At 39.5% G+C, this 16200-nt stretch overlaps 1 protein-coding gene across 1 annotated transcript in view; it reads right to left on the reverse strand.

Annotated features, from left to right (window-relative positions):
• APC2 (APC regulator of WNT signaling pathway 2) overlaps nt 1–10255 on the reverse strand; it is a 788186-nt gene extending 777931 nt beyond the window's left edge. Inside the window, exon 1 of the mRNA XM_044053997.1 lies at nt 10128–10255. Coding sequence (XP_043909932.1) covers nt 10128–10181 — 54 coding nt within the window. The 5' untranslated portion in view covers nt 10182–10255. The remainder of the gene's footprint in view (nt 1–10127) is intronic.
• Between the last annotated feature and the right edge of the window lie 5945 nt (nt 10256–16200).

Consider the following 16200-nt stretch of genomic DNA (forward strand, 5'->3'; position numbering starts at 1 on the left):
AGGGGGAATACTGTAAAAATAACATGATCGTACACGGGAAAATTAAGTGCAAACAAGGGATAATGTAATATTTCAAGACTCTTGAAAAAAGAGGAATACTGTAAAAATAACATGATCGTACATGGGAAAATTAAGTGTAAACAAGGGATAATGTAATATTTCAAGACTCTTGAAAAAAGAGGAATACTGTAAAAATAACATGATCATACATGGGAAAATTAAGTGTAAACAAGGGATAATTTAATATTTCAAGACTCTTGAAAAAAGAGGAATACTGTAAAAATAACATGATCGTACATGGGAAAATTAAGTGTAAACAAGGGATAATTTAATATTTCAAGACTCTTGAAAAAAGAGGAATACTGTAAATATAACATGATCGTACATGGGAAAATTAAGTGTAAACAAGGGATAATTTAATATTTCAAGACTCTTGAAAAAAGAGGAATACTGTAAAAATAACATGATCGTACATGGGAAAATTAAGTGTAAACAAGGGATAATTTAATATTTCAAGACTCTTGAAAAAAGAGGAATACTGTAAAAATAACATGATTGTACATGGGAAAATTAAGTGTAAACAAGGGATAATGTAATATTTCAAGACTCTTGAAAACAGAGGAATACTGAGCAAGCAATGACAAGGTTATTAAATAAAGAGCATACCTCTCAACTGTCCAGATTTTCGTAGAATGTCCAGATTTTTGCCTCATATTTTTGGTCTGTTTCTCTTAAAGTCAGTGTTTTCTGGAAAATCATTGAGGAATGGAGTGCGAAAATAATGGTAGATACTTGAGTTATAGACTTTATACCCTTCAGAAAATTCTAGAGAATGCAAAATACTTTATTCTATCAACTTTCTAAGTTTGTAAGGACAATAGTTAAAAAGTGTACCTATTTTTGGGTCTTTGTCCCCCCATTACTTATGCGTTGGCCAGACTTCTTGCTGTTAGAAACTGAGACGTATGATGAAAAGTGTTTGTTAAGTTGTAACTAGTGACACAAATAGAACACAACAGGGAGCTTTGCCAACATTTTTGGCAGGGCTGGGTAGGAATCCAAGGAGAAATTAGTATTAAAACAATAAACCTGATGATAGCCTTATTAAAGCATGTATGGTGGGAAAATTAATTAATTTAGATTGTAAATGATTTTACTGGCTTCTCTAAAGGGGCATTAGAGAGGTAATTAACAACAGTGTAAAATTAAGGAAATTATAGTCATTTTAGTAAATGTCATAAGGAGTTCAAAATATCTTCTTGCATGTACCGTACCTCAGAAAGGTGGACTACTTGGTATTGCAGACATTTAAGCTAATACTGTCCAGTCACTAGGCTGTGACCCATCTAGCATAACTAAACAGGTCCCTTACATACCTCTCAACCTCTTAGTGCAAGACAAAGCCTAAAACAATGGCGGTCAAAGACCCAAAAATTGGGGCAGATTATAAATATTGCTCTTATAAATGTAGATAGTTGTCAGGATTACAGAATTTGTATTAGCATGCATTTTCTGAAGAATACGAAGTTTGAAATTCAAATGTATATCATTATTTAGTGATTTCAGTTCTCAGTGATTTGCCATAAAATCACAAATATTATGAGGAACAGACCAAAAATATGATGCAAAAGTCAGGATATTTGAGACTAATGGGCTTAAGAGGCTTCTAGTTGGTATGGTGATATGGAAAGCAGACATATTGTTTCTTTACCTAATATTGTGCTGCTACAAACTCAGATCTGTGGCAGTCTGCAGGTGATAATTAAGTAAACAAGAGACAATTCAGTCCTACAGCTAATGGGATACAGGGCAGGACTTAGTTTGCTAGAGTTCATTCATACCAGTGTGAAATCAAAACAGTGAATAAAAAACAGCTAGTATTCCTTCACCAGATAACGCAGGTCCTACAGTGTAGCATACCGGAATAGCATTCAAGAAAACAGCTTATTTTTATGGCAAACTCTTCATATCTTCTCAACACTCCAACCCACTAATATAACTTATTTTATTTATTTATTTTACATTTGTTGACCGGGTTAGTCTAACTGGATATATGTCCATTTTCAGCACAGACCCGTGGAGATAAGCTCCGAGGAAACAAACAAAATCACATATACAAAAATTAATGTATACAATGAACATTGCAGGTACAGTGCAGAGAATAATCAAAGAGGTCATTCGTTCATAACATAGTGCAAAATATACAGATACAATTAGTACAATACAAAATGTACAGAAAGTAATAACTACTTCAGTAGTGGGCATGAGTGTCACTAACCTATAAACACTAACACAAAAGCCTAGTGGTTAAGGTGATGAGATGTTAAATGAACTGTAGACCTGAGATTGAGTCACACAAACTTCACTTTGATTACTACATGTCTTGAAACCCAGAGCTCTCCCAACTGTGCCTGAAAATAAGCAGTCATGCTAAATAGGCCTTACTTGGCTAACACTGACTTTAAATGAAAGAGTGTTACAGTTGAAAAAAAAAAGAATATATGGAGGTGAACAGCAGAAGGAGCAAGGAAACATCTACAGCCAATATTTAATTAAGATCTGTTTTGTCAGTGGAGATATGCTTTATCAGGTAATCGGCATATACGAGGTTAATGACCACAATGACCCTTGTAAGCCTAACTATGCAGCTCAGGTGATAATCAAATCCTATACCTTTTTCCTGTGAGATAAAACACCTTAACCATTACGCCAACCAGCATCAGTAGATATAAAAGTTTTTAAACACAGTCTAGGAGTGTAACAAAGAACATTTTACACACATTTGAAAATTATATAAACAGTGACATAGCAGTAACAGACGAAAGTAGCACCTCATGAGTCACCAGTGACAGCAACAGAAGAAGAAGAATGAAGGCAGGAGTTAAAAATACTAATAACTGCAACAAAGATAGAAACATGGTACAGAAGGCCTCATGAAATAGTGATGAGACAGTGTTGGTTGCACTGTGCCAGTGACTATATAAATACATGCCCATCAGAATAATCTGCAGTGAGATACGCAGCTATGGATATGTAATATTTATTACTAACATACACATGCCAAAATAGGTGTATAATGATACAGACATCTTGCTTACTCTCCTTTTCAGGGCTTCTGCTTCCTACTTTTTCTCCACAGTGTCCACTTTTATCTTGTGTTAAAAAGTTTTGTCATCTGATTAGATGGTTCCATCACAGCTTGCCCCCCCCCCCACAACGCTCTGTGTATTGTAATGATATACCACTTATCACTTATTTAGTTTATGTCTCAGATCATACCTACTATGGAGGTATATCATGCGGAGTTAATGCTAAATATTGCTAATGGCCTTCATCCTGTAGACCAGGGTCTGAGTATTATTTTCTTTTGCATTATGTGTGACTAAACAAGTCTTTCAACAATGCTAATGTGCTCAGATCACCTCTGAGGTTAGACACTTGTGCCTAGTGGATCTTAATACAAAAAAGAAGGGAACTGAATGCCAAGAAAAGCATTTGTCTAGTGTCCTTATCCAAGTGTTGAACATTAAAATTAACACCTATCAAGGAAATTCCACTGACAATCAATGCAGTCTGGCAGTCTAGTAAAAAGGACTAAGGCTATGAGCTGCTAATGAGCTTTTTCCAGTTGTCATGTATGGTATGAGGCACAGTAATACGGTACTGTAAGAAGGATCTGGCAACCTAAAATAAACTAGGAGTAATTGGTAATGAACACCAAGTGGAGGCTGTGCACCTGCAGAATGTTTAAGAAATCCACAGTTGCACTCTGCTAGTATACCCAAAATGTGTTTCAGGACAAAAACAACTGAACGTCTTAGTGAATAATATGTCAAGATTGAAATGTAGTGAGCAAGTCACTTCATCAGGCAGTGATCCTGGGTCACCCTGAAAAGAGGCACTTGTGTCAAAAGGTTTACGAGGCATAAAAAGCAACTAAAATATAAATGCTGCAACTTCTTATATGCTTGAAACAATGTTACTAGTTCAAGGATATATGCAATACCATACCTGAAGTGTTCATTTGTAGCCAAGGATTGTCCAAAGAGAACTAACAATGTTTTCTCTTAAAAAGAGCAATGAGAAAAAAACTTTCATTTCAGAAAGCTGCATGAATACCTTTTAATCACCCTTTGCACTGGGCCTTCACTTGTGTCCAGACTGCAAGAGAGTAAAACCAGCAGTGTTTAACAGAGGACTAACATGAGATTGGCATATACCACTCACTGAATACTACTTAGTTCTCTGTATTATGCAGCAATGTAGACCAATCTTTCACAAGAACATCATCCCCACTTACTAGTTGCAACATATACTTACATTGTTATAAATAATGCTGTTATACTTGAAAATCACTTTCTTCACCAATTTCAGTTACAAACACAGACCACTCTTCTCAAACAATAACAATTCCCTACACATAAATATATATCTGTATATGGATTCAATGCCAAATTTCCAAAACTTCGAATTTGATATGATCGAGACCATATGATCAAAGTTTTGAAATCTTGAAACTCTGAAATGAATCCAAAAAAATTACAAAAAGAAGTTTCTCGATGTTTTTGAAGGGGGGGCAATCCCCCCTGCACCCCCACACCCCCATTACTTAAATATACCAACTCCGAGATCGCACTACAGCGAGAAAAAGGGAAATCTCCCATTCCGCGCTGTATGCAGATCTCCGTTCAGAATTTCGAGATTTCAAAACTTCGATCATATGGTCTCAACCATATGAAATTCACAATTTTGGAAATTCGACATTCTGAAAGGAACTCATAGATATATATATATATATATGTGTGTGTGTGTGTGTGTGTATATATATATATATATGTGTGTGTGTGTGTGTGTGTGTGTGTGTGTGTGTGTATATATATATTTATATATATATATATATATGGGTCTATATGACTTGGTCGACAGTTCATATGGTCGACTGTTTATTTGGTCGACAGTTCATTTGATCGACAAGCATTTGCCCCCTTCCCCAATGTTGTGCGACCCTGGAGTTGATATATATAGTTGGGGGGGTGTGGGGGGCACAGCCCTCCACATTGGGGGGTGTGGGGGGTGAAGCCCCCCACCTAAAATGCTTGTCGATCAAATGAACTGTCGACCAAATAAACAGTTGACCATATGAACTGTCAACCAAGTCATATAGACCCATATATATATATATATATATATATATATATATATATATATATATATTTAAATATGGGATTACTGAATTACACTGACATACCACAGTGTTGACAGCAAGAACATCAATCACCAAAGGTCAACAATGGAAACGCCAACAAGTCAACTGTGCATGTGCGAGGAAAAGCCTTGCCGAATGCACCAAAAAAAAAAGAACATTGTTTTTTGCAGGGAGACACCCCCTGCTAATTATATACACTAACTCTGACAGCGCAAATTCCCCAGTGAAAGGGTGTATTCCCCCACCCAGGGATTGTCAATCTATCACATAAGTCAGCCATCTGCATATGTCAATCAAATGTGATTGATCAATAGGCCATCAGCATTGTGGTGTGTCAATGTAATTCAGTGGACTATATATATATATATATATATATATATATATATATATATATATATATATATATAGGTGTACTTTCCTACAACGAAAATTCACTTTTTTGAAATGGGAAAGTACATCCCCTCTTAAGCGAAAGTGCACTTTAACGAAAGTGCACTTTCACTTAAGCTCACTAGACAGAACCTACTGCACCACAATGGAGAACATTGAAAAACAGGCTATGTCCTCCACTGTGGTGCGATAGTCATGGACCTTAGGGTTAGAGCACGGGTCAAGGTAAGGGGATAGCCCTACTAACTATCCCCTTACCATAACCTGTGCCCAAACCCTGAGGTCTGTGACTATCGCACCACAGTGGAGGACATAGTCTGATTTGGAATGTCTTCCACTGTCATGCAATAGTCACAGACCTTAGGGTTAAGCCATGGGCCAAGGTAAAGGGATAGCCCTACTAACTATCCCCTTACCCTAACCTGAGCCCTAACCCTAAGGTCAGTGACTATCGCACCACAGTGGAGGACATAGCACAATTTGGAATGTCTTCTACTGTTGTGCGGTAGTCACGAATGTTAGGGTTAGGGCAAAGGTTAGGGTAAGGGGATAGCTAGTAGGACTATCCCCTTACCATGACCCGTGCCCTAACCCTAAGGTCCATGACTGCTAGCCCGTTCGGTCTAGCGGGTTTTTCGAAAGTGCACTTTCGTGTTAGAGTGGGAATACTTTTGAAGTTCGAAGTAGTTAACTTTCGTTCTTCAAAAGTACACCTATATATATATATATATATATATATATATATATATATATATATATGTAGACATATAGACACACACACACACACACACACACGGTCTTTGATTTCACACATTGACTGAGTAATATTAATTGACTGAGTCTAAACATTGTTAATATTTTTCTAATTTATTTAGGTTCAGCTACCCTTTATGCCTTTAAAATGCTGAAAAGAGCATTTGAGTAACTGTACATTTCAATCTTGACATATTATTCACTAAGACATTCAGTTGTTTTGTCCTGAAACACATTTTGGGTGTACTAGCAGAGTGCAGCTGTGGATTTCTTAAACATTCTGCAGGTGCACAGCCTCCACATTACCAATTACTCCTAGTTTATTTTGGGTTGCCAGATCCTTCACATAGCTTTCAACCGTCCATAACCACAATGAGGGACACTCGCCTTCATAATGTGGAACAAATGGGCAAAATGTGGAACACATACTAATGGCTTACTAACAACTTCAACTAGGAAGGTCATAGGATGGTTAAAAATATGCTGTTTTTACTTATAAAGAAGATCCTTTAATGAATTAATATGATTAATTTCAATTTGCCATGGATTTCATTTAAAATAATTTCTAATACTGAATGTGTGACAGACTCTTTCAATGTGGAACTTTGAGGAATTTCGAAGAACATGAACTTTTTAAGACCCCAAATGAAGTACGTTCCTCATAATGAGGTACACTTGAGGGATATACTACCTTATTACTGTGCTTCATACCTGCTATAGCTGCTCTTCAATTTACATGGCTGACACTACTTCCCACAAACCAGCACAGCTGTGGTCAGAATGTAAGATGAGTAACAACATAATCTAAACTGATACATATTGGTTACTCCTCCTATGTACTACAACTATTTCTGTCATAAAGGAGAAGTGCTAGTGATGTCAGTCATATACATTTTATGGGGCATATGATTACATTAGTGCTTAGTGGTTCCTCTGTCCTGCAGTACAGATCCCAGCAGCTAGGTGGCAGCTTTCTAGTCATAGAAGCCCACTTACCATACAGAAAAAAGATGCATTGGCCACACAGCCATCCTTTTCTTAGCTGCTACAGTGGCAGTTGACACATGATACCACCAGTGCTTCTCAGCACCTGTCAAATTGGAATGCTAAGCAATGCTCACCTTGCATGTCTCCTCATCCTAGAGAAGTGACAGCACAACAGTTTTAACATTATCTTCAATTGCGAAACAGAAACACCCTAGATGAATGAGATCTCTGCTCTTTTAAGACCAGGCCCAATCCTTTCATATTAATTTGGATGATCTGTCTACTATCTCATCAGCTCCATTCTGGCACTAACATCTCAGATCAGGAACACTGTGACAGATACAGCATGTTACAGTCCCAAAGAGTATACATATGATTCACAAAACTGTTAGACAATCAGCTGTCAACTGCAGCATCACACAGGTGTGATTGTTTTTGTGGATAAAAATTTTCTACCAACCAACTAGTGTGGTTACAGGCTATACAATGAGCACGATATAAAGCACATGGAAACATTATAGACTGTCCAAGCTCACAAATAAAAGACACGCATTTACATAGCACCTGGTACAGTCCATGTTGCATCAGGAACCAGACCTTGGTAAAGTACAATATACCAGTATGGAGTAAGCAGACCCAGGTGAGTCATTCATTGGGAGCTCAAGGCTCTAGCAAATGCTGGAATAGTATTAGGATGAGAATACCTATCAGGGATAAAGGAATAAAATGATTGTGTGTTATAAACACCTTCAGAGTGACTCATGCTGTGTATTGTGCTATTAATGTAGGTGCTGATAAAACCTTTCTTAAAATACTACAATCTCTTCCATAGGGCATATCAGGAACCTCAGGATTGTTCAGAATGTGTAACAGAGGGTTACCAACATAGTAAAGAGAATGTGAAGCATGGTATGCAAGAAATGGCTCAGGGCATTGGGAAGGTACGCAGTAGAGAGAGTGTGCTTTGATCTAGATGTTTGCAGCTCCGGGTGACACTTTGGTGATTTAGAGAAATCATGGAAGGATGGTGGGGCAGGGCTGTCAGTGATGAGGAACGCTGAGAATTTTGACTTTATGGATAACTTTGTGCAGCTCTGGAAAGCACTGCTAGTGGGCTGGTGCAGTATTTGTGCACATAGGTTCAAAGATAGCTTGGGGGTGCAAAAGAGAGTGGAATAAGGAACTGTAGATGCATAGTTATGGCTGCAAACCTCAGGTGGCCTGATGGATGAAAGGCCTTGCTTCATCACTACCTATGCTTGTATGCCTCACACACAAAAAGAATGTAAAAAAATCTGCACTAGTGGAAGGTCATAAACACTACCAAACAAATAGTTTTGCTATAATCTCTGATGAAAAAATGTTCTAATAAATCTAATATGTCTCCAGTGCTGCCTTACATGTGAAACAGATGCAACTTTCTACTGCCTGAGTGTGCAGCAGGAAGTAAATGAAAGAAAGTGTAGAGCCAAATAATTTTAATTAGTCATTTAATGACAAAATCCATCAAGGCACCTTCACACAACCAAAGAAGTAAGGAGAGCCAATAATGAAAATACAGCCATTAACGGAGGCCTTCCTATGACCAGCAACCGACACCTGCTTAGTACATAGTGATTGCAACACCTACTTATTGAAAATACACACACACACCATATATATATATATATATATATATATATAATATATGTATATCTATATCTATATATATATATATATATATATATATATATATATATATATATATATATATATATATATATATATATATATATACACACACACACACACACACACACACACATAGCTAGATAGATAGAGATAGAAAATATACAGGCATTGTTACTACTGAGAGTTATTCTTCCTATGCTCAAAGAATTTTTTTATAAGACTCACTCTGTACCATCTTAATATTGTTATTTTGACAGAATAAGCAAACAAACTCAGCAGTAAGACATGCACTCAGAGACAAACACTAATAACTTTCCAAACATATCGGCAAGTCAAAGTCTTCATCATCTTTCTGTCTTACAACAATGGATTGTACATTATGAGAACAAACCTATAGTCCCTGTAATTAAACTACATGCAAAAAAACAGACTATATTGAATAATAGGTGTTTAAGATGGCATTTATATGGGAAGGCAATATAACAATTCATTATGGATATATCCCATATGTTTAATATTTTACCTTATAACTAAAATGCAGTTGTGACTGACACAAGATACCTTGCTCAATGTACTGAATGAAAGCCTTATACTAAATCAGCCAAACAAAGTGTATAAGGGCATACATTTATATCAAAACCTAAGGCACAGAAATACATACATAGATTTAATCCACCAAGGTTTTAATTATTTGTTTACACAAACCTAACCACAGCCTATGAATGTCAGCTGTAAGCCTCCACCCAGCTTTTCAGTTAGTCACTGCCACAACACAAGCTGAAATACCTGGAAGAGGAGACGGATTTCTGATATAAGCATCAATCTTTAAACATTATTCCTTCGCTCCCTTATTCTCCCAATACCTTTCTGCCACCAGCATGCATAACGCAGTTGCAGTCAAGCCATCATCCTTGGTATTCTGGTCAGGTTTGCAGTCAAAACATACCCCCCACACACACACACACACACACACACACACACACACACACACACACACACACACACACACACACACACACACACACACACAACAAACGCCAGCATAAAATATTAAATAACATGCTTATGAATTTATTTTCCTTTTTCAGAGGCAGAATAAAACAGGGTGATGGTTTCTTACTTCATCTCCAAACAAGGAAGAATGCAGGAACGAAAGAAGCCAGAGCAAACCCATGTAGCTCTGTATGGAGCTGTCTGCATCCTGCAGATCATCCTGACTCCGTCTTCCTCACCTCCTTCTTTTGCTCTATCTTTGGGCTTGGCCACCAACAGTTTATAAGCCCTGACTCACTCCAGTCACTAGATGGCAGTGTACCTCCAGCTTGAAGCTGTGCCTTTGTCTTGCAGCAGTCACTCTTCTCGTCATGTTGTGATGAAAGCCTAATGTAATGAAGATTTTTTTTTTCCAAAACAAATTTACTGAGGTGAAGATAAAAATGCACTATTATTAACAATAAAGAAATAAAAATTCAGGCATGGTTAGAATGAAGAAAGAATACATGGTGTTTCAGCTGTGACACATCGTCTTCTTAAAGTGGGGCACACATTCTGAATAATGACAGTTACCTAATTACTTAAATAATGAATAGCCTTAGAAAAGACAATGCAGAATAATTAAATCAAGATAGCTACTGCCTTGATTAATGAAGCTGTGTGAAGATTTTGCATATACATTTAGGAATTAATGCAAAGTCAGAAGGGGCACTACGTCTGTGAAGCTGTTCAGCTGTGTCTTCTGTGTGCAAAGATTACCTAGTAATTTATTCAGGCCTCTTGAAGTATCACTACAGAGAACAACTGTGACACTAGCAGTCCAGATGTAGAAAAATGTCTTGTCTGGCAGTGAGAGAGCTGACTAATTTCCTCATTCTTCCTTTCTTGGGGGAGGGGGAAATGAATGTGCTACTGCCACTGTTAATTACAGCTGCTTTAGGTGTCAGCTGTGTACCTTTATAGTCTGCATCATTTACTAGTAGCTCGCTTTCTTCTATCCATCTGTGGTTAAGGAAGTCACTTGTTTTTGTTATTTATCCTTCATTGGAAAATGCTGCAGTAGTCCAAATAATTATAGATTATTGGTTATGGATCTGACACTGGAATTTGTGGATAGGTTTACCAATCATTTTCCATTAGAACAACCAAGAAAGACATTTCATTTCTCTACAGAACTAATTGTGTTCTGCTTTGGAAAAAAAATTAATTTGACAATTGTAATTCTAGTACCAAAAATGGCATGGCCTGCCTAGACTTCAATAAGGCATTCAATTTAGTTCCAGACAAAAGACTGACAGGAAGAATGGAGAAGATGGGCGTACAACCAACACTGAGGAAATGTATTACTGCATGGCTGAATGGTAGGACATAAACAGTTGTGACAAGAAGCATGATGTCAGGAATTAGGAAGCTGACTACTGGAGTGCCACAGGTGGACACAAAGGGAGGAATGATGTCGGGAATTAGGAAATTAGTGGAGTGCCACAGGGGGACACAAAGGGAGGAATGATGTTGGGAATTAGGAAAGTAACTAGTGGAGTGCACAGGGGGACACAAAGGGAGGAATGATGGGAATTAGGAAAGTAACTAGTGAAGTGCTACAGGGGGACAGAGAGGGAGGAATAATGTCAGGAATTAGGAAATTAGTGGAGTGCCACAGGGGGACACAAAGGGAGGAATGATGTTGGGAATTAGGAAAGTAACTAGTGAAGTGCTACAGGGGGACAGAGAGGGAGGAATAATGTCAGGAATTAGGAAATTAGTGGAGTGCCACAAGGGGACACAAAGGGAGGAATGATGGGAATTAGGAAAGTAACTAGTGGAGTGCTACGGGGGACACAGAGGGAGGAATGATGGGAATTAGGAAACTGACTAGTGGAGTGTCACAAGAGGATACAGGGGGAGGAATGATGTCAGGAATTAGGAAACTAACTAGTGAAGTGCCACATGACTTTGAACCAAATTTTCTTCTTCTTTGTTTCAGGACAAATCTGAAGGAAAACAGAATAAAATATGCAATGACAAAAAGCTGTGGCAGAGAATGATAGGGAAAGAGTCTAGGAAAGGATTTGGAAAGGCTGGCTCACTATGCAGAGAGTTAACAGTTTAGGTTCAGTGAAACCACTTGCTAAGTACTACATTTAGGCCAAAACATCCATGGCATAAAGTATCAGATGAGAGGAGTGGAACTGATGGCAGCAGAACAGGAAAAGGATCTGGTGTGTTGATCACACCTAAAAAGCACCACTAGGATCACAGTGAGAAGGTGACAGCAGCAGCCAAGAGAATGTTGGGATGTATCCTCAGGGGGACAGACTTCAGAAGCAAAAAGGTAATGCTTCTAATCTGCAGGGCTCTATCAGAACATACCTGGATTAATGTCTTAATTTCTATAGACCACACAAGTAAGGGGACATCAGCTTGATAGTGGGAATTCAGAAGAAAGCTAACAGAAAGATCCATGGGACAGAGACGAAGGGATATGTCCACAGACTATTAAAGCTGGAGATATTCTCAGTTAAGACCAGAAGGATCATTGGGAATATTATAGTAATTTGGAAAGATGTGAAAGAGTCATCCTAAACATGAAGGATAGATGGGTATGGAAAGGGGGCAGGCAGAAGATTGTAAGAACTACTCACTGGATCTTTAAAGACACTTTTTCACAGAAAGAACTGCAAACGTGAGAAATGTAAGGCTGAGGAAGAGGTAGAATATTAAATGTACTAAAAGGCAGACTAGATAAGTCTCTTGTCTGCTTTTGTCATTGTTTGTGTCTTTCGGCTTTTCCTGGTTAGGGGTCGCCACAGCGGAACTCCGGTCCGCTAATGATTGGCAGCAGATTTTTACGTACTGGCTTGCCGGGCCTAATGCACAACCTTCAACGAAGGAATGCCCATTCACACATGTCGCTACACAGAAGACGCTCTAACTGAGAATCGAAGGGGCAACGTCTAACTGTGAGGTGACAACGCTACCGCAGCACCACCACCGCAGTCAAGAAAATATAATTAATGCAATTTGACAATATTCAGACACATAGCTGAAGTGTGATTCTGGCAGGATCAGGCTATATACATATGGTTATAAGTTGTATATAATGGTTGCTTTGAAAAGAAAAAAATACTGTGAACCTGCTTATGAGGTTAAATGAAATGCTCATACATATAGGTTCATAGGTAGGTACTAGGCTATCTGCCCGAGGGAATTTATAAGCCTAGCCAGAGTGTGTCGGCTTTCGCTGCCCCATTGATTAATTAACTGATCCTCTGTCAAGCAGAGCCAATGAAGTGATCCCAGGGGTGTATTTTCTGTTACCCATCCACTCGTCAAGGTTTCTTTTGAAGAGTGTTAGTGAGGGGCTTTGCCTGATGTAATTTGGAATTTTGTTCCAAAGCATGGGGAGTCTCTGTAACAGGAATCTATCCGTCCAGCATGTTCTATTTATTGCTGTGGTGAGGTTTAGCTCACTAGAGCACGTGGCTCGCAGTGACTTGGATTTCTTTAGGTAGAGCATGTCCATGAATTCTGAGTTGGACATGGCTTTGTAAGTCAGGCAGAGATCACCTCTGAGTAAGTGATATGCCACTGAGTACAGCCGGAGTTTTTTCAGTCGGACTGCATAGGACATAAGTTTGAGTCCAGTAATCCTCTTGGTGAGGTACTTTTGTGGTCTTTCCAGCTGTTGGAAGTGTTTTGTGAGGTATATCCCAAATGGGGCATTGTACTCTATGATGGGTCTAATGAGTGACAAGTAGACGGGCACTATAACCTCTTTATTTCTAGATGCAAACCCTTCAGTAATTAGATGGGCCACATAGAAGGGTTTCCTAACTACTTTGGCAATATGATTGTCAAAGGAGAGATTACTATCTACGTGGGTCCCCAGATCTCTTATTACTTCTTCTGCATTAAGGGGCTGTCACCTATGTGGTAATTTGTGGGTGTTTTGTTTTTCCCAAATGGGATGACTATGCATTTTTTGGCATTTAGCTTGAGGCCATGACTTTAACACCAGGTGTCCGTTTCAGTAAGGCCCTTTTGGAGGATGTCCGTGTCAGCCGGAGAGTCAGTTATGGCTCCCAGTTTGCAGTCATCGGTGAACTTGGTTAGCCATAGTCCTCCTGTGTTTGCCTGTACTTCTGAGAAGTATATGCCGAACAGTAGAGGTCCCAGGACTGAGCCTTGCGGGACACCACTTGTGACTGGTTTAGAGTCGGACCTGGAGCCCACTATTCTTACTGTGTGAGTTCTGTCTGTAAGCCAGTTGGCAACCCATCTCATGACGTAGGGGTTTATGCTCAGGCTGGTGAGTTTTTCTGTAATACCCGAGTGGGGAATGGTGTCGAAAGCCATGGCAAGGTCAAGGTAGGCTGTGTGAACCACCTTTCCCTCATCTATGGCCTTGGTGAATGTCTCGAAGAAGTCAACCAGATTTAGTAGGCATGATCTGCCCTTAACAAGCCGAACTGGGTCGGGTCAAGTGTTTGGAGGTTCCCAATGTCTTTGTTAATGAGTTCCATGATGATGCGCTCCACAGCCTTGCAGACCAGGCTAGTCAGGCTTATGGGGTGATAGTTACTAGGGTCAGTTGTGGCCCCTCCTTTGTGGAGAGGAATAACTGTTGCTGTGTGCCATTCTATGGGCACGTAGCTTGTGGAGAGGCTGAGGACACCATCTGGTCCCACTGACGCTGTGTTTTTTGGCTTTTGAAAGGGCTGTTTCACCTGTGCATCTGTTAGTTTTGGGACACTACACTTTTCCTGTATTGTTTTGGGCCCTTTTGGAGGTGAGACAGGAGTGAAGTTTGCACTGAATCTATCTGCCAGGATATTGGCAATATCAGTAGGTTCAGTATATTTTGTGCTATTTTGCACTAGTTCAGTGCATATCTGAGAGTTGCCACTTAGATTCTTAACATAGCTAAAGAAGGCTTTGTGGTTATCATTTGAATCCTTGGCTATTTTTCTTTCAAAGTTAGCCTTGGATGATTTCATGAGGGACCTCAGTTTCTTACTGATACTGATCAGGGATTTCTTTCCTTCTTGGGATTTGATTTTTTTCTGAACTAGTTTCCTCCTCCTATTGTATAGTCTGTTTATTGCAGGGGTCCACCAAACTGCTTTCCTTCTCTTAGAGGAGTGAGGCTTGGTTTTGCTAGGGATGGCACGATCCATGCATCATTGTAGGTGCTCATAGAGTGCATTTGTAAAGGTTTCTGCATCTTGGGCAGCGTTATCCTTTACCGTGGGGGCTGTGAATCTTACCACCTCTGCCTTAAGTAAGGTGAAGTTTGCTTTAGAAAAGTTTTTTACTGTGGTTTCCTTAGTTGGGGGTGGTGGTGGAGTGTGAATATCCAGAGTGATTAGCTTATGGTCTGATCTAACCAGTGACAGGTTGACCTCCAGTGTGGAACACCTGTCGCCCATGTTGGTGATGACCAGGTCCAATATGTTTTCACCTCTGGTAGGGGAGTTTACCAGCTGATCCAGGGCATTTGAGTTGATGAATTCCAGGAAGTGCTGGGCCTGGGAATTTGTACTCGAGTAGTTTTCCCAGTGAATGGTAGGGTAATTGAAATCGCCCAATATAAGGGTGTTTGGTGGGACCTTCATGTTTTCCAGTGTCTCCAGAAAGGTGGAGTGGTGGTCCTGGGTCATGGAGGGTGATCTGTAGCAGGCCACAATTTGCATTGCAGATTTGCCCGATGTTAGTTGCACATGGATGATCTCAGAGGTATCATGCTGCGCCACTAACCTGGAGGTGTAGGTATCCTTGATGAATATGGATACACCCCCTCCTTTTGTGTTTTGGTCTGTGTTCTGTGGCCGAAACATGTGGTATGAGTTGTAGCCCAGTAGTGCTGGGGTGCTCTCTGGAGCCTTGAACCAGGTTTCAGTTACTGCACAGATGTTGACGTTCTCCATACTGAGGAGTACTTCGAGCACATGCATTTTGAGATTTAAACTCCTGATGTTGAGTAGCATAACCCTCAGTTTTTTGTTAATTGTTCTGTTTACAGTGGTGGGTTTGACTTTTGAGCCTTGCCTAAAAAAGGCACTATGGGGGCAGCAAGAGCCTTGGCCAGTATTCGAAAGCCTAGGGGTGACAGGTGCAAGCCGTCTCTTGCGAAGCAACACGGCTTGTTGAGCATGTCATCCCAGGCTGACAGAAACTGGATCCCCTTTGAATGACACCAG

The sequence above is a fragment of the Protopterus annectens genome, chromosome 13.part0, assembly GCF_019279795.1.
Source record: "Protopterus annectens isolate FY-2018-M chromosome 13.part0, PAN1.0, whole genome shotgun sequence".
NCBI lineage: Eukaryota > Metazoa > Chordata > Ceratodontiformes > Protopteridae > Protopterus > Protopterus annectens.